Source organism: Camelina sativa, chromosome 11 (genome assembly GCF_030686135.1).
Source record: "Camelina sativa cultivar CO46 ecotype springtype chromosome 11, ASM3068613v1".
Taxonomy (NCBI): domain Eukaryota; kingdom Viridiplantae; phylum Streptophyta; class Magnoliopsida; order Brassicales; family Brassicaceae; genus Camelina; species Camelina sativa.
In genome coordinates, this window is record NC_141890.1 from 34,116,449 (window position 1) to 34,134,782 (window position 18,334).

Below are 18,334 nucleotides of genomic sequence, written 5' to 3' on the forward strand. Positions count from 1 at the left end.
GTGGTGTGTATATAATCCTTATAATTTTTACACAACAGCTAATATAAGTGGCAGTAATAATTCAGCAATTTGAAAAGAAAAAATGGTGAGTAATAGAGGAAGGTGTTAAAGTTCTAATAATCAAGATTTATTGTTATTGTTATATATAGGTAATTGTTTTTGATTTCCTCAGGTTCAAGCTCATAAATGTAACATACTACTGGTGCCAACAATAACTGTCTTCAGTTCTTTACATATTCAGGTTAGTATATGTAGTAGATGTGTTTGCTGTATCAGCTTTTAAAATTTGACAAAATTTGAAACAGATTAAATGAATTGGCTCTCTGTTTTACATAAATGTAGTAAAGTAAAGAAACTGTGTTTTCCAAAAAAAAAAATCAAGACACTTTCAGTAAAATATAGAGTTATGTTATTCCTTACAACCAATAATGATATGGCTGAGTCATGGATTTCGATTGAGAGGTCTTATTGTAATTGAATAGGTACCTGCATTTTTGATTAAACATAGTAATAGTTGTTTGCTTCTGAATCTTTGCCTCTTTGTTTAGTATTAGTATTCTCAAACCTTTTTTGGATGTAACCCTAGACAAAAGTTGGCCACAAGAAAACACGGGTTTAGGCAAATATTTTACTCTGAAATAATGAAACCCAAAAGATTCATTAGTAATAGAAAAGTCTAATATGTTGTTTTGTTTCATTTATGCAAGTTTATTTGAAAATTTTCTTATCATTGAATCTGAGAAAACCAACTCTAGCGTTTCACCAGTGTTTTGGGTATATTGACGCCATGAATGAATGACCTTCACTTGGACCCTCCATGTGGTTTTCAAACATCTTTCAAGAAGGCAAAAGTAGCAGCCATAGAGAATTAAGAGAAAAAGTGTTTAAGAATTTTTGTGAAAGCTGTACAGATATGATTGCTTAGGATTATTCGAGTTTTAGGTTAGTATTATTTATAGGGAACCGATTAGGTCGACGAACACATCTGTTACGATACCAAAAAAGATCCGATCAAGCAAGTAATTAGGGAGATAATTACTATATTAGTTTGTTATGGTATCTTTGTGTGATATGATATATTCTGACATTTATTTCTGTTTCACTTGATTGATTTAGAAGATATTTGGAAATCAAAAGGTTTGGCCACAAATCTCGCTTAAGATCATCGTCGAAGGTAATAAAATCTCTGTATATTTAATATTAAATTTTTGAAATTTTTTTTTGTGGGGGGGAGGAATTATTCGGATTAATATTAATAGTAGAACTGAAATGGGTTTCGGCCTTCAGTTGTTTATTGTTAATCGTAGAACCCAATTTATCAATTTCAAAAATTAACACAATAGTATTCCTGTAAATAAGTTAGAACTCCAGGATTTTTTTCATAAACTGCTGCAAAAATGTATATATAGATAGATTATGCATTTCTTCCATTGTTCAGCTTACTGTCGTATGGATAAAAATAAATATATCAGATTAGTAGGCATTTATTTAGCCATTTACAATACCAAATTGTATTTGTATAATTTATAAATGTCAACTAACTAGGATCCGAATGATGTTTCACGTTTCACAAGTTTGCAAGTTTTCAGCCCCTCTCTATAATCGATTACGCTCGTGCTACAAATCGTTTTGTTTAAACGGATCGACCTAAGCGGCTCAATAATAACCAAGCCTAATTAATCTCATTAAGCCTCACATGCATGCGTATCACATGACTTTGACTTCCAAAGACCAAGCTGAAACCATCTGCGTCCTCGAGAGTCTTTAGCTTCAGTTTAACTTCTTCTTGAGCTTAAAACATTGATTTTTCTTTATTTTTAAATAATCAATTCAAAATTATATAGAAACAAATAAATTTAATATTTGAAACATATGTAAAGAAACTTTAGAACTAGATTCACTGATGTCGTCTCTTTTGAAAACGTTTCCTGTCTGGATTGGATAACTAATACGTAAATGTTATTTTGTCTGGGATTAACTAGCAAACATTTTTCAAACTTTTGTTTTCACGACTGTTTCGCCAATACCTGGAAAAGAATAAACTATAATTTAAGCTATTGTTAGTTGCAAGACGCACTTGTCCATTACATTGTTAGTTGCAAGACGCACTTGTCCATTACATTGTCCAATTGCTTAGAAAAAATGGAAAAGCCCCACTTTGTACGGGTTTGATTAAAAGTAACTTCGAAAATTTTAAGTCTTCTCCCATTGTATAATTGTAAAGGATAAGATATATTGTCTTATAACAGATAAAAATGATTACAATGAAGATGTAGTGTCTGAATATTCCTTTAAGAAAAAGGTTGTACGTGGAATGAACTACTTCGACCTTGGAGTCTTGAGAGTTGGAACGAGAAGAGCACACATGTTGCTACCTTGTCATGTTATCCTATAATACTTAACAAGAAATGATATATATATATATATATATGACAATGTTTATTTTCTTCCACATTCACTATCTCTCTGTCTCCAAAGTATATCCAATCAAAAACCTCTAAAATGGCGCTAGGCTTCCCTCTACAGGCTGTCCAAGAACCACTGGTTCCGTGCCACCAAGTGTTTGTTAATTTCCGGGGAGCTGAACTGCGCCACAACTTCATCAGCCATCTAGAGCCAGCGTTGAAAACCGTTGGGATCAATGTGTTTGTGGATAATAACGAGAAAAGAGGAGAAGATCTAACCGCTCTTTTCCGTAGGATTGAGGAATCAAAGATCGCATTAGTCGTGTTCTCGAGGAGGTACATGGAATCAATATGGTGTTTGAACGAGTTGGTGAAGATCAAAGAACGAGCTGATGAGAAGAAACTTTTGGTCATTCCCATTTTCTTTAAGGTTAAGCCAACTGAATTAAAAGGGCTTCTTGATGAAGCATGTGAGAGTCATGGAATTTTGCATAAAGCTCACATTCTGAACAAATGGAAGGTGGCGTTGGAGTGTATTAAGTCAAAGACAGGATTTCCCTTGAAGGACAAGAGGTATTAGTTTAGTTCGATGCCCTTATATCTTATAACGTGCTACTCTCTAAAAGTTTAAGACTAAAACATGGAGATTATTTTCATTTTTTTTCAGTCAAGCATACCAAATTTTATAACATATACTTCAAACAACAGTCATGTTTCTCATGTTCTAGTTATGGTTAGCATAATAAAGAGAAAACTAGATTAAGACCCGTGGTAGAGCACGGGTTGAAATTCATTTTATTGATATTGTAATTTTTATATAAAAAAATGATGAAATTGATTTAAAAAGTTTTTTTGGATAAAACATTATGCAATAAAATCATATGCTAAATATGATGGCTTGAAAAAAGACACTTATTTTGTAAGTTTTATATTATTAATGATTCTAGATAAATATTCGTACTATAACACTGATTAAATTTTATTTTATACAAAATTTTGTATATTTTATATTTAAAAATAAAACTAGGTACCAACCCGCACTGTTTGCGAGATAAATTGATTTAAATAAAATATTATGAATAAAATTATTATTTGAGATTTAAAATTCGTTTGTATAAAACAAAATATGTAAGTAAAGTTTTTTTTGTTAATTCAAATTTAACTATTTTCTGTAAAAATACGTTTCACCTGTGAAATATTTGAACTTGGAAAAGAATTTTAAGGTGGTGTAGAAAGTTTTGATGTCTTTTTGTGTTTCTAAAAATCAAATTCACATTTTTTTATGTGAAACATTAAATAGATAAAATGTGAAAAATAAAAAAATGTGAATTTGATTTTTAGACTAATCCTAAGTTTAAAAATACAATGAGAAAAATGATAAAAGTGGTAAATAAATAAATAATTTTTCTTCTTGTTTGTGAAATGTAGTTTACTTTTAATAAGTAAATAGATTATGAAAATCATAATTAAATACATTTTCGGATTTAATAGTTGATTAAATCTTTCATTTTAAAAACCTAATAGAAAAAACATTGGTTCATAATATTCCAATGACATATTTATGTAAATAATAATGAGAAGTAACAGTATTTATTAAAAAAGGTACAGAAGCTCTATGAGCGCGACACTTCAACTTTTTGGTGAAAGTGCTTCTCTATTGATATATAGAAGATTTTAATATGTTGTATTAGGTTATATATGTGAAGTTATTTCAACAATGTATATTCTACATCATGACTTGAATGTCACTATAAAACATAATTTTGTAAATTTTGTTTTTAAAAAGCGAGTTATTATATTATGAGTAATTTAATACATTGTTATACTTTTTTGTTTTAATATACTTGGTTTCTTGAAATTCTTTCATACTATAGTGACATATTATTGAAATTGCTATAACAAATCAATTTAGAGTGTTTATAGTTTCTAACTTTTATATCAAGTTTCAATATATTAAAAATATTTCAAAATAAATTATTTAAAGTTTACCATATCATATAAAATTATAAAATTCAACAAAAAAAATATGAAATTGAATTTAAATATTCAAATTTTTACCTGTTACTTAGTAAATTTTTTTAATTTAATAGATATTATTTTTAAAGAATAATATTACTAAAGCTTGAATATTTTATAGATTGAACAATTTATATTTGTTTTTTTAATTCAACTTATGGTATATCTGGAAATAATACTATTTTTAATTATAGTAAATAATATGATAAGTTATTTGTTTCACAAAATGGACTCATATATAAAAATGAGAGGTGAAGTATAATGATAATTAACAAATTAATATGTTAAGTTAGATATCAAAAGATTTTATTTGATGAATAATTTAATAAAGGAAATTAATACGATAAGTTAGATGATATGATTCTTTAGAGTATTCTCTTTAAGATTTTTGGTATAACCTATTTGTAACTAATTAATCTATCAATTAATGTATAACCTATTTTTAACCAACCTATTATATAGTATATAAAACAATGTTGTGTACTTCCGTTTTATTATAAAGGGGATTAAAGGAAGAAGTCTTTGATGCAATGAGATCCGGCTGGGAGAAATTTTAGTTTTAAAACGCTTTTAAGTTTGTTAAAAATCTAATAGAGGAAAAAGGAATTCTTCTAAATACTATAATTTAAGTTTTATTTCCAAAAATATCACACTTAAGTTTTTCACCTAAAAATATCACAAAATTGGTTTTTCATTGGGTATAATTTTTTTTAGGTTTGGGTTGACAAATTTAGATTTAGGTTATAGTTTTTAGGGGTATGGTTTAGTGTTTAGGATTTAGGGATTCATTTCTAGTATAAAAATTTTAGTTCAATTTTGTGATATTTTTGGAAAAAAAAAAGCATTTTAGTGGTATTTTTTAAAGAAAAAAAAACTAAAAGTGATATTTTTGGAAGAAAACTCATTTTAGTGGTATTAATGAGAATTGCTCAAATCTAATATGACATCAAATACTGTATTCTTAACAATCCAAAGAGAAAACAAAGTATCCTACTATATTAATTGAGAAGTACAAATATGAAACTAATCTTATAAAGTGTAAAAAATTACAGTTTCATGTCATTGGTTTTAAAGAAAATGTTTAATTTTCAGTTAGGGTAAAAATATAATTTTAATATTAGATAATAATTTTTTTTTAAATAATTATTAGTTTCAAAAAAAAAATTATCTCTCTCTATTTAATTATGGACAAAAATTACTAATTAATTTTTAAAAATTTTAGACCAATCAAAATTTTAAAAACTACGTTTTCATATCTAGGTATACAATGTTGTCATTTTTCATAATTATATTTGCAAGATTTTGTGAATATTTTAAATTATGATTCTCCTATCATCTTTCTTTTATTTCATTTACAAACTGTTTTGAATTGTAATATTAATACATATGATTAATAAATGCGTAAATTTTTTACATATGTTGTGCTTTAAATTTTTAAAATCAAAGATATACTACTCAATCTATGAAAAAAAATTGTGTTTTAATGTTCCACATCGGCGTATTGGTAAAACTAAATTTATGCGGTTGATAAATTAATAAATTTAATTTGCTCATAATTATAATATTATAATTATTACGTTAAAATATTTCACAAAATAATAATGCAAATACAATAAACAAACAATATAAAAATATAATATACATCAAACAAATTTAAATAATATAATAATCTAAAGTAATTACGGGTGTATATAATCTAATATATCAAGTGGTTTGAGGTTTCATGAGAATTTAAATGATTTTGATAATTTTAGAGAGGTTGATATGATTTATTGTAAAATTCTTTCAAATTCTACCTAAAACCATGAGATTTGGATTTTTGTTTTTTTAACTAAACACATCCTCACAAATCCTAAAATATCCTTAAAATCATTAAAATCTAAATTCAAAAATTATTTTGAATAACAGTAGATCTTAAAGTAGATTTTTAAATTATTAGTTCAATAACAGTAGATTTTAAAGTAGATTCTTAAAAATACATGATTGAATAATATAAGATTTGTAATTTTTACATAAATCACTGAAGATGTCAAGTTGAAACACTCTTTGTTAGTATTCAAAAATATATATGTAGATTTACCAAACAATTGTAACATTAAATGTAAAAACTGTCTTAAACAAAATAATTATTTAAATAAATATAACAATAATTCTTTATTATATTATAATTTTGGAAAAAATGTTGTTATGTGCTTTATAGCACGAAATATTTACTAGTTGATTAGTATTAAGAAATCACCACAACGAATAAGACAACATTTTGGCAAAGAGATTAATGTTAGTGATTAGTATAACATGATAGTATATTTCAAATTGAGTATTTGGAACAGATTTCGTATTTGCCTCTTTGGTTTAAAACTTTTGGTATGGTTAATCAAAGATATATGAAGCTGACCGGGAAATAGTAACTTGACTTTGATTTCGGTTTGGTTGACTCAGTTTGGTTCGATAGTTGGTTTAATCAATTTGATTCCTTTGAAATATCAATATCCTCCAAACCCTAAACCCCAAATCTCAGATCATCATCTCTCTGACCCTGATGGTTCATGATTGAATAGTTTGATTTCGATTCTCTCATTCGATAAGATCTCTCTTTCTCTAATTATGGCAGCAACGAGGCCGATTTCGTCAAGACAATCGTCAACGAAGTTATGCAAAGGCTCGGCGACATTCCATCTTTGGAAGGAGAAGGGATTGAGATGGCTACTCCGTTTGGACTCGAACATCGGATCAAGCAAGTCGAGGAAAAGTTGGATTTTTCTCGCCGCGACGAAACTCGAATCGTTGGAATCGTTGGGATGCCTGGCATTGGTAAAACCACTCTCGCCACGGAGTTGTTCCACAGCTCTCGACAACGGTTCGTTCGTTGTGTGGCTTTTATGAAGATCCGTGATAAATGGGTGGAGTATGGTCCTGATCGTGTGAGGAAGATGTTCTTTGAAGCTTTACTAGAGAACACTAGTATAGACATAACTGATGAGACTACGCATGATTGCTTTGCGGATCTACTTCTCCGTAACAAAGTATTTGTTGTTCTTGATGATGTGAGTAGCAAAAGACAAATAGAAGTTCTTCTTGGTGACCGAAACTGGATTAAGCAAGGAAGCAGGATTGTTATTACAACCCGTGATAGGGCATTCATCACTGAGTTAGATCCAAACCCTTACGTGGTTCCAAGATTGAATCTTGGAGATGGGTTGATGTACTTCAGCTTTTATGCCTTTGAAGATCACATCTGCAACCCCGAGATGGGAAATTATATGAAAATGTCAAGAGAGTTTGTGGATTACGCTAGAGGGAATCCATTAGCTCTCAGGGTATTGGGTAGGGATCTTCTAAGGAAAGGTGAGGATCAATGGAGAGAGCGGCTTCATACATTGGCTAAAACTCCAAACAAGAGTATTCATGATATTTTGAAAATAAGTTATAATGAACTTACTCAACAGGAGAAAGATGTGTTCCTTGATATAGCATGTTTCTTCAGATCAGAGGATGAGTATTATGCGAGAAGCTTACTGCATTCTGGCCATAGTGAGTCCTTCCAAGCTGCGAGGGAGATAACGGATCTTTCCCACAAGTTTTTTATTAGTATCTCTGGCGGAAGCGTAGAGATGCATGATTTACTACATACATTCGCCATGGAAATTTGTTCATTAACATCTTGTGGAGTTAATCAGGAGAAATATAGGCTGTTGAATGAAAACTCCATTAAGGCTGCACTGCGTGGCGAAATGGTGAGACTAATTACGTAGCTTAAGCTTTCAGTTTTCTTGTTATAAGTGAATTTATGGTTTTGCCTTTAAACTTATTTTTTCAGGAAACCAAAACTGTGAGAGGCATTTCTCTAGACATGTCTGAAGTAACGAACATGCCTTTAGATAGGTTGGTCTTTACAGAAATGTGCAATCTCCGCTACCTTAAACTCTGCAGTTCTACCTGTCCACGGGAGTGTAAAAGCGACTGCAAATTAAACTTTCCTGATGGACTTTCATTTCCGTTGAAAGAGGTCAGATACCTTGACTGGCTGAAATTTCCTTTGGAGGAACTTCCACCAGACTTCAACCCGATAAATCTTGTTGATCTCAGGCTCCCTTACAGCAACATTAAACAAGTCTGGAAAGTTTCCAAGGTTAGTATAGATATGTCTGGTTCCTCTTTCTTGTTATAGTTATGTAGATTACTGACTGGTGGTGGAAAAAATTATGTGATTTTTAATAGGATACACCGAAACTGAAGTGGGTCGATCTTAACAACTCAAGAATGTTGCAGACATTGTCAGGGTTTTTGATGGCCCCAAATCTTTTGAGATTGAATCTTGAAGGTTGCTCAAGTCTAGTTTGTCTGTCTGAAGAGATGGGAACAATGGAAAGTCTTGTTTTCTTGAACCTAAGAGGATGCACAAGTCTCAGGCATCTACCAAAGATAAATCTGAGTTCATTGAGAACTCTTATCCTCAGCGGGTGTTCGAACCTTCAAGAATTTCGGCTAATTTCAGAAAATCTAGAATATTTGTACTTAGATGGAACTGCAATAGAGGATCTCCCTTCAGACATTGTGAAGCTTCAGAGACTTATCTTATTGAATCTGAAAGAGTGTAGAAGGCTTGGGAGTCTTCCAGAGTGCATTGGAAAGCTTAAAGCTCTTCAAGAACTGATTCTCTCTGGCTGTTCAGATCTCAAGAGTTTTCCAAATGTTGTAGAGAACATGGAAAATTTCAGGGTGTTACTACTTGATGGAACGTCAATTGGAGAAGTGCCAAAGATTATGCACGGTAGTAACAGCCTATTATTTCTGCGGCGTCTATCTTTAAGCAGAAATGATGTGATCAGCAGCTTAGGATCTGACATCAGTCAACTGTATCATCTCAAATGGCTGGACTTGAAGTATTGCAAGAATCTCATATCTCTTTCAACACTTCCACCGAATCTCCAGTGCTTAGATGCACACGATTGTATCTCCCTGGAAAGGGTCATGAGTCCGTTAGCCCATCTCATGCCAATGGAAGATATTCATTCCATGTTCATCTTCACCAACTGTTGCAAACTCAGTGATGCTGCAAAGAATGATATTGCATCCCACATACGGAGAAAATGCCTATTGATCTCAGATGATCACCACAATGGGGTCTCTACTCTTTCTCATCTCAACTCTCAACTGCTCCATTATGTGTCAAATTTTGCAATTTTCTGACAATATATTTCATTGCAGAGTTTTGTCTTTCGAGCTTTGATCGGGACATGCTACCCTGGATACGAAGTACCTCCATGGTTCAGTCACCAAGCCTTTGATTCAGTGTTAGAACCAAAGCTACCTCCACATTGGTGTGACAATAAGTTTCTTGGACTAGATCTATGTGCCATTGTCTCGTTCCATGACTACAAAGATCAAAACAACCGTCTTCTGGTTAAATGCACCTGTGAGTTTGAAAACTTAGATGCATCATGCAGCCAGTTTAGTGTTCCTGTTGGTGGTTGGTTCGAACCAGGGAATGAGCCGCGTACGATCGAGTCAGACCATGTCTTTATCGGCTACATAAGTTGGTTGAACATCAAGAAGCTACAAAAAGAAGAGTACAAGAAAGGATGTGTTCCTGCTAAAGCTAAGCTTAGATTCGTTGTGACAGATGGGACTGGTGAAGAGATTGCACAATGTGAAGTGGTGAAATGTGGGTTTGGTTTGGTGTATGAACCTGATGATGAAGTTAGTAATGTTGTTTCCGCGGCAAGGACGAGGATAAATGGTGAAGCAAGCACGTTCATATCCGCAGAAGATCTTAGTGATTATCCAGGTGAAACTCCAACAACAGCTAAAAGCGGGATAAATCTCCTTGGTTATTTCACAAAAGGGGGATTATGATCGTTAGACTTAGAGCTGACATGTAGATTTAAAGCCAGTACCCTGTATAGATAGACAAATTCGTTTTAGATATGTAATAATCGGGTAATTCAACTAGATCGGTTATATTCCCGTTCACTTAAAATAAGACTAAAAATTTATTTTCGTTTTTTTCGGACGGAGACGGACGGCATGAGCCAATAACTCAACCCTATGACTTTAATGAATCGGATCGAATAATGTAGTCTCCCAATTGGGTCACAATTTTTTTCCTTTCTAAAAAGCCCGTTTAGACCACAAAACCGACTCTTCAATATTTCCATACATATATGCCGTAGCCTCCTTCACATCATTAGAAAAAAAGTGTTAAACACATTATTTCCGGCTTAAAAAAGGGAGTGAATCTCTCTTACGTTTGTTCTTCAAATTAGACTCTTCGTTTGATCACCTTGTCACTCTTTCTTGCTGTATAGTATATATTTAGGGTTGGTTATTTTTCTTTTGCTATACACGACTGGGAAAAGTGGATTCTATGAGGTATAAGTATTAATTTCTTATCACGATTTATATTTTCCTCCCGGTGCAGTTTGTATGAATAAAAACATATCAGTTTAATAAACTTACTATCGTAAAGTGATGCACATTTGGTTCTGTTTTGGATAGATAGCCTAGATTTATCAATGGCTGGAGTATTAGCCAGGGAATATTCAGACAAGATTTCTTATAAAAAGCAAGACGAGAGTGACATGAGAGGTGAGGATGGTGTATGTAGCGGGTCAATCAGCAACTTAGCTCTTTATATCCCTCTTGATCTGACGATTGAGATTCTGAAGAGATTGCCGGCTAAATCTCTTAAGAAGTTCCAATGTGTATCCAAGGAATGGATATCCATCATCCAAAACCAAGTATCCATCGATTCGTTCTGCTCAATGTACCAGACTCGGTCACGGTTTCTAGTCGCTGTTCGTATTACTGAGAACCGTGTAATCCTCTTATCGACTTCACACAATGAAACAGAGGTACCTACTACTTCTTTGGTTACCAATCTTCCAATGCCAATACGCGGTTGCCGGCTGAACCCTATTCGTTATACTTCTTTGCATATCTATCCCGAAATGACACTGTCCGGTTTCCCTGTGGACCTTGTTCATTGCTCTTCCATCCATGGATTGTTCGTTCGGTTTGTCAAATCCTTCAGATCCAGGTCGGTTCACGATATGTAACCCTAGCACTAGACAAGTCATAACATTGCCGGATATCAAAGCTTCTAGTGGTAGAAGAGAGCACATATATATGTTCTTGGGATATGATCCTGTTGGTAATGTATGCAAAGCATTGTGTAGCACGTCTTGGTATGGCCAACCTTGTCAAGAGCACATGGTTTTAACAATTGGAGGAGGAAATCTTTCATGGAGAAGCATCAAAGGTAGAAAAATCCCGCGTTATACAGTTGTAACAAATGGAATATGCATCAATGGGATGGTGTATTACGGTGTGTCGACTACCCGAAGACAAGAGAAGAGATTGTTTATTTTTCGTTTTAACGTTAGAGGTGAGTGCATAGGTTCTATCAACACATATTGGCCAGTCATAAAACATGGATCATTGATCAACTTCAATGGGAGGGTAGCCGGGGTTAGGCCCTTACCACGTGATCTTCCCGGTAGTTTTGATTTGTGGATTCTAGATGACTTTGACAAAAAACGCCACTGGTATAGGAAAGGACTAACTGTCCACCCTTTGTTGTTGCATTTGTCCGGGAATATTGAGTTAAAAATCTTAGGGATGAACAAAAGCTACGAGGTCGTTATAGGTCCGCTAAAGTTTCCTCCCAAGCATGAGCCATTGTACATTTACTACTACAACATAGGAGGCGTGAAGTTATTCAGAAGGGTTGAACTTAAAGGATTTGAAGAGTTTGGGTGCAATCATACAAGTGAAGAGCAATGTGTTTGTCAAGTCCTTTTCTCACCGGAACACTTCGAAAATCTCATGTCTTTATAATTTGTTTTTTTTTTTTTTTTTTTTTTTTTTTTTTTTTTTTTTTTTCTAAATTTATGAAGGATTGTGACAAAACTCAAGTTTGTGTTTCTTTTTAACAAACAACATTGTTTATTTTAAATCCCCGATTTTACAGTTTGTCAGGTTTGTTTGTTTGTTTATTAAAGGTGTTTCAACTTCAAACCAGTGCCGCAAAAATCAAATTTATCAATGCTAGAAACTAAAGTTATCAGAATGCAATTAATTTAGAACCAAAGTAAAAAAATCATGGCAAGTATTGAAAAGATACAAAGAATAATTGCAATGCGTTAGATTATTATTATTTTTAAAGAATATTCAAAATAACTAACCCCAATATTCTTATTAATCAGATAATTTACTAATATTTTTTTTTCTAATTTACTTTTTTTTTTTTTTACAAATTTGAAATTTTCAGATTACTTATTTTAATTAAAAATCATAGTTGTTTGATCTATTCACTGTTATATTAATTAATACATTATATAACAAAATACATCTTTATTACAATTGTCACATATATATTAATATTTTTGAAGTTTATTTTATGTTCTACCCTTTAAGTTATATTTATTTACAAATTTAGTTACAAAGTTAATCCCTACAAAATTACACAAAATAATAACTAAAATATGGCAATTCAAAATCGAGTAGTCAATTAATATGTCTATAAATAAATCGTTAAGCCAATTTAATTCCTAAAATATCTCTTCTAAATTAATTTTTATATTTCTAAATCAACTTTTGTTTATACTTTTACAATCTGTACATTTAACATCATATTCCTAAATTATATCTTGAATCGGGTATTATCCTTATAATATATTCATTTCATTGCTATTTTCTTTTATCAATTAAAACCTTACAATCATTGCTTATAAATAGTTTAAAATATTATATAATATGGTTATATTGGGAAAAGGTAAATTTTCATTTAATTATTTGGTCAACACTATAAATATTAGAATATTAGACATATCAAATCAAGGTAATTTAATGAAATTCTGTAAAATAATTAAATCATTAGCAAAATTGTATGTTAATCAGATACTATCTTATAAATTACTTATTATATTTTATTATTTATACTAATAATGAACAATCCAACTATTATTTAACTTAATATAACAAACAAATAAAAATTAAAATTCTATTATATAAAAATATTGTCAGGGTAGGATTAAAATCTAATTTTCATAAAAAAAAAATTGATTTTATGTTTTCAATAGAAAATTTTCCTACCACATCAATCAAGCCCATATATATTATATAATATTATTTTCATATTTATTTTTACCTCTTGATTTTTATTTCCTATCTCATTTCCTTTTTTATTATTTTTATTTTATTAAAAATGTCAACAAAGAATATAAACGAATGAAAAGAAGAAGAAAAATTGTGTATTTTATTATTCTTATAATGTATGAGGGGAAAAAAATAAATTATTCTTATAATGTGAAAAAGGCAAAAAGTGAATCTGGTCTTCAGCTTTAATAATATCAGAACTCTCCCTTTAGAGTACTTGAGATATCCCTTTTTTCTTCTTCTTCTTCTTCGTCTTTCGATTTTTTCTCTCGCGAGACTCTCTAGGGTTAGGGTTTGTTCAATTTCACGCGTTATTCTTCTTCGTCTTCTGCAATTCGCGACTGGAGAAGTCAATTTCGTTGCAGGGTAAGGTAAAGTATCTATCTTTTTTTTTTTTTCCCCTCGTTCGATTACTGTCTTTGGATTCTCGTTGATTTCTCTATTCTCTCGATTTGTTTTTTTTTTGTCTTATTCTCCACCGTCAGTTGAATTTCTCAACGAAATTTCCAACCTTTCGGTTAATTCCTATTCAAACCCTTTGGATCTGTTTTTTTTTCGGGTCCAATTACTAATTTTCTAGGTCTCGTTTCGTGTTTTGAGCAAAATTTGGGATTTTTGATCGAATGTATCTGATGGTCAATGATATTTTTGCCTAATCAAGTTGTCCCTATAAGTTCGATTGCATGATTTGCAATTCGTAAAGGTTTCATCGTTTCCATGATTCATGCTCATAGCTGGTAGAAGACTTTTATCCCCTTTTGACTCTCGTTAAGACTATGTGGTTGTGTGTCACTATTGACGAATCAGTCTCTTCCCCCTTTGTGGCCCTTCCGTGTATCTGTTTGAAATCTCAGTTGATTCCTCTTCTTAGATTTTTCTAATTGCTCGTAAGATTTCACATTGTTATTCAAAAGCTCAAGTTCGAATACAAGTAGGAAGATCATAGCTATATACTTTTGTTTTATGATCTTTTTATTTGTATCCTATCTAGTGTCGAGTATCAGGCTTATTACCCATTGTAAAGAGAGGCCCTGTTTTGGTTCTCTGCTTTTGCTAGGTTGGGCAGATGGTTATAAAGTGAAGCAGATTTTGCTTCTCTGCTTTACTTAACATTGTAAAGTGGAGCCATGACACTATTCATAAATCAGTATATTTCTCAGTTGATTCCTGTCCTTGAGTGTGTATCTGTCTTAAAGATGATAGCTTCGTTTCCTGGGGAATCGATCTGGTCTTTTGTGATTTCTAGATTTGTGTCTTTTCTAGTGTTGAGTTTCAGGCTTATATCTTTTTGTAAAGTGATGCACGTTTTGGTTCTCTGCTTTTGTTAGGTTGGGAGAGTTTTTGGTTTTAGAAGAGACTAATGGCTGGAGTACTAGCTGGGGAATGTTCTTACAGTGAGAGTGGAGTTTCATCACACTCAAGGAATTCTCATGAAAAGCAAGAAGAGGTTTCCCGCTGGTATTTTGGAAGGAAAGAAATAGAAGAGAATTCGCCGTCAAGGTTGGATGGTATTGACTTAAAGAAGGAAACATACCTCCGCAAATCTTACTGTACGTTTTTGCAGGACTTGGGCATGAGATTGAAAGTGTAAGTTCTTTTTTAACCTCAACCTAGATTCCTTTCTGTGCATTTTTCCATTTTAACTGCTTCATGCTGGCTTTGTCTTTCTTGACATGATCATTTGTCCAATCCGTCCCATCAACATTGTCTACTGATAATAGTTTCCCCTCTACATTTACAGTAGGTTTTATATAATTGGAATTTGATTTGCTGCTGATGGTTTTAGGCATACCTTTGTACTGAAAGTTGTTAAAGTTTTGTTCATGTTATCTCAATGTTTCTTTCTTTGACATGATTACAAAATAAGAGACAGTTATTAGTGGTGAAGACATTGCTGCCACACTGTCTAAATTTTACTTCATGTCGTTGTAGTCATGGTTTTTGCATTGTTCAAAGCTTTCAGTTTTTTTTTCTTATCTTGGAAAGTGGCTAATATAGTTTTCCAATCAGTCCCCAGGTTACAATAGCTACAGCGATAATCTTCTGTCATCGATTCTTCTTTCGCCAGTCACATGCAAAGAACGACAGAAGGGTGAGTTTATTGTTTTGCACCTGAACAAATTGAATGCTTTAAAAAAAATATGAATTTTGTCTGTGTTGTTTGAACCACTTTGCTGTAGTCTGGCTAGTATAGAATTCAAGGTATTGAAATGTCTTGGCTCCTTAGTATTCTCTTATATATTGGCTCCATCTCTTTGCCATATTTCTTGGTGGTTATAGATAGCTCACTAGTCTATTCTCACTGATAGTTTTACTGTCACTTTGGTAGAGGTTTTTCTTTGATTTGTGATTGTTGGTACTGATTTATTTCTTCTAGAGTGGAAAAAGTACTTAAATCTTTACTGAGCTCTCTCTTTATGTTATTTCTACAGACCATTGCAACTGTATGCATGTTCCTTGCTGGAAAGGTTGAGGAAACTCCACGGCCCTTGAAAGACGTTATTTTTGTCTCCTATGAGATTATAAACAAGAAGGATCCTGGTGCTTCGCAGAAAATCAAGCAAAAGGTATTCCATCTTACTACTGAACCTTCTCAAATCTCTTGCCTCCATTTAGCTAGTTATAGATGAATGTATCATTCTTTCCCCATAGACAGTATTCTGTTTTATTTGACATTGAGGTTTTAGTCCTGATTTTGCTTCGTTGTTTTGTAGAACCATGCTCCTTTAGTCCTGATTTATTTTCTGTTGGTCAGCATATCAAAAATGTATTTTGATGTATATCATTTTTGCAGGAAGTATATGAGCAACATAAAGAGCTTATATTAAACGGAGAAAAAATTGTTCTTTCTACTCTAGGCTTTGACCTCAACGTTCATCATCCTTATAAACCCCTTGTAGAGGCAATAAAGAAATTTAAGGTTGCACAGAATGCTCTTGCCCAAGTTGCATGGAATTTTGTTAATGATGGGTACGTTCAAGTACTATTTCCTACTAAAGCTTCCAATAATTCTATGTGCCTTGTATTTTCGTCTTCATACAATGAAAGTGGCTTGCAGTCTACGGACATCGCTCTGCCTGCAATTTAAGCCTCACCATATTGCGGCTGGTGCAATATTTCTTGCGGCCAAGTTCCTTAAAGTGAAGTTACCATCAGATGGAGAGAAGGTCTGGTGGCAAGAATTTGATGTCACTCCCCGACAATTGGAGGGTATGTTACATGATGAAATTGATTTGACAACTCTTGCTTCCATGTTTGACTTTCATTCCCTTTTTGGATTGATTTCAGATGTTAGCAACCAAATGCTGGAGCTTTATGAGCAAAATCGTGTCCCTGCATCTCAAGGGAGCGAAGTCGAAAGTAGTGTAGGTGGAGGGTCAGCTCAGCGGCCAGGCTCCAGAAATGCAGTTTCCACCGATGAGCATGTTGGTTCTAGGCAAACATCAGTACGTTCAACCCATGAACATTCAAATTCTGATAATCCTGGGAGTTCATCGAAAGGAGTACTGAATCAGAACAATGATAATGGGGTTGGTGAGGCAGTCAACGTCAGTGTCGATAACAAAGAGGTGATAGAGAGAGAAACAAAAGAAAGCAGCCTACATTCTGAAAGTCATACAGCCGCCCATAAGGACAGTGCGAGAGAAGCCCCCCATAACTCTAGACCTTTAGTTCAGGGACCTGGGAAAGACAACTCAGAAAGAGAGGGTGGAGAGCTTCAAGATGATGGTGCGGTTCATAAATCTAGAAATGTCGAAGCTGGTGATGTCCCAATCAGCCAATCGCCAAAAGACTTGAAATTGCTTCGAGATAAGGTGAAGGCTAAACGAGAGAAAGCTAAGAAGTTGCTAGGTGAAAGGACAAGGAAAAAGGATTTGATGGATGAGGATGATCTGATTGAAAGAGAACTGGAAGATGTGGAACTAGCTGTTGAAGATGAAAAGACGAAGGAAAGGAAAGTACAGAGCAGACCAAAGGTCGAGAACTCTGATACCATGGGCACAGAACATGGTGAGATTCTAGATGTTAAAGGAGAAGTCAAACATACAGAGGAAGGCGAAATGGTAAACGATGTGTCCCCGATGATGCATAGCAGAAAGAGAAAAATGGGAAGCCCTCCTGAAAAGCAGACAGAAGGAAAGAGACGCCACAATAGTGAGAATGGTGAAGAAGGCCACAACAAGACGAGCAGAGGTAGTAGTCACCATGGTGACAGAGAGCACAGAAGACACTCACAAGAGAATAACCATTCATAAGAGAGGTAATGATTATTAAAACTGCTACTCTTTATATTCCATCTTGTGGTCTTTTTAAAGACCTTTGGCACTTTGATGCCCAACCATGTGAACTTGACTTCTACATGGGTCGGTTCAGTCGTTGGAACCAATGCTCAGTGTATTTTATGTTGATTATATATATATATATGTGGCATTTTTGCACTATCCAACGGCTTGAACAAGGACTCATCATCCGAAAAGGATATTGAGAAGCATATATAATTAGGTTTTCCCTTTAATAACTACTTCATGCTAGGTTACTTCTAAGTATGCATTAACACCTGCTCTTTTTTCTCTGTCTAATCTAAAACCGGGCAACGGTTTGATTCTTCTAGGCAACTTAATACTTTCCATCTTTTTGTTGTGTGCGTTATACTTCACTTTGCTTCCATTTTCTCATTGGGGAAAAAGTTTCCTCTACTATGGTAAGATTAGAGTCAGGTCATAGGAAGTATAGATTGTGGTTAAATCAGCTTC

The 18,334-nt window shown here is 33.1% G+C and overlaps 2 protein-coding genes and 2 pseudogenes across 3 annotated transcripts; all 4 read left to right on the forward strand.

The window, feature by feature from the left end:
• The first annotated feature begins 2,449 nt into the window (after positions 1-2,449).
• Positions 2,450-3,036, forward strand: LOC104728560 (disease resistance protein RBA1 pseudogene; annotated as a pseudogene).
• A 3,796-nt stretch (positions 3,037-6,832) lies between these two features.
• Positions 6,833-10,427, forward strand: LOC104724897 (disease resistance-like protein CSA1). Its single transcript, XM_010443462.3, has 4 exons — positions 6,833-8,155; positions 8,239-8,550; positions 8,640-9,545; positions 9,630-10,427. Exons 1-4 carry the CDS (start codon positions 7,073-7,075, stop codon positions 10,275-10,277), a joined length of 2,949 nt encoding a protein of 982 aa, XP_010441764.2. The 5' UTR covers positions 6,833-7,072; the 3' UTR covers positions 10,278-10,427.
• Positions 10,428-10,936: 509 nt separating this feature from the next.
• Positions 10,937-12,260, forward strand: LOC147934779 (F-box protein At1g30790-like; annotated as a pseudogene).
• Positions 12,261-13,710: 1,450 nt separating this feature from the next.
• LOC104724898 (cyclin-T1-5) lies at positions 13,711-18,096 on the forward strand. Of its 2 annotated transcripts, none has more exons than XM_010443463.3 (7): positions 13,711-13,951; positions 14,909-15,167; positions 15,591-15,672; positions 16,013-16,147; positions 16,375-16,550; positions 16,639-16,790; positions 16,869-18,096. In XM_010443463.3, exons 2-7 carry the CDS (start codon positions 14,941-14,943, stop codon positions 17,834-17,836), a joined length of 1,740 nt encoding a protein of 579 aa, XP_010441765.1. In that variant the 5' UTR covers positions 13,711-13,951; positions 14,909-14,940; the 3' UTR covers positions 17,837-18,096. The 2 variants fall into 2 exon arrangements, with proteins under 2 accessions (XP_010441765.1, XP_010441766.1); XM_010443464.3 differs by having other exon boundaries at positions 13,715-13,946.
• Positions 18,097-18,334: the final 238 nt, after the last annotated feature.

Excerpts from the sequence above, each read along its gene's own strand:
- LOC104724897 (XM_010443462.3), top strand. The coding sequence starts at position 7,073 with ATGCAAAGGCTCGGCGACATTCCATCTTTGGAAGGAGAAGGGATTGAG. Across the intron at positions 8,156-8,238 it reads CTGCACTGCGTGGCGAAATG|GAAACCAAAACTGTGAGAGG; the intron begins GTGAGACTAATT and ends TTATTTTTTCAG. Across the intron at positions 8,551-8,639 it reads AAGTCTGGAAAGTTTCCAAG|GATACACCGAAACTGAAGTG; the intron begins GTTAGTATAGAT and ends GATTTTTAATAG.
- LOC104724898 (XM_010443463.3), top strand. The coding sequence starts at position 14,941 with ATGGCTGGAGTACTAGCTGGGGAATGTTCTTACAGTGAGAGTGGAGTT. Across the intron at positions 16,551-16,638 it reads TGGAATTTTGTTAATGATGG|TCTACGGACATCGCTCTGCC; the intron begins GTACGTTCAAGT and ends AGTGGCTTGCAG. Across the intron at positions 16,791-16,868 it reads CACTCCCCGACAATTGGAGG|ATGTTAGCAACCAAATGCTG; the intron begins GTATGTTACATG and ends GATTGATTTCAG.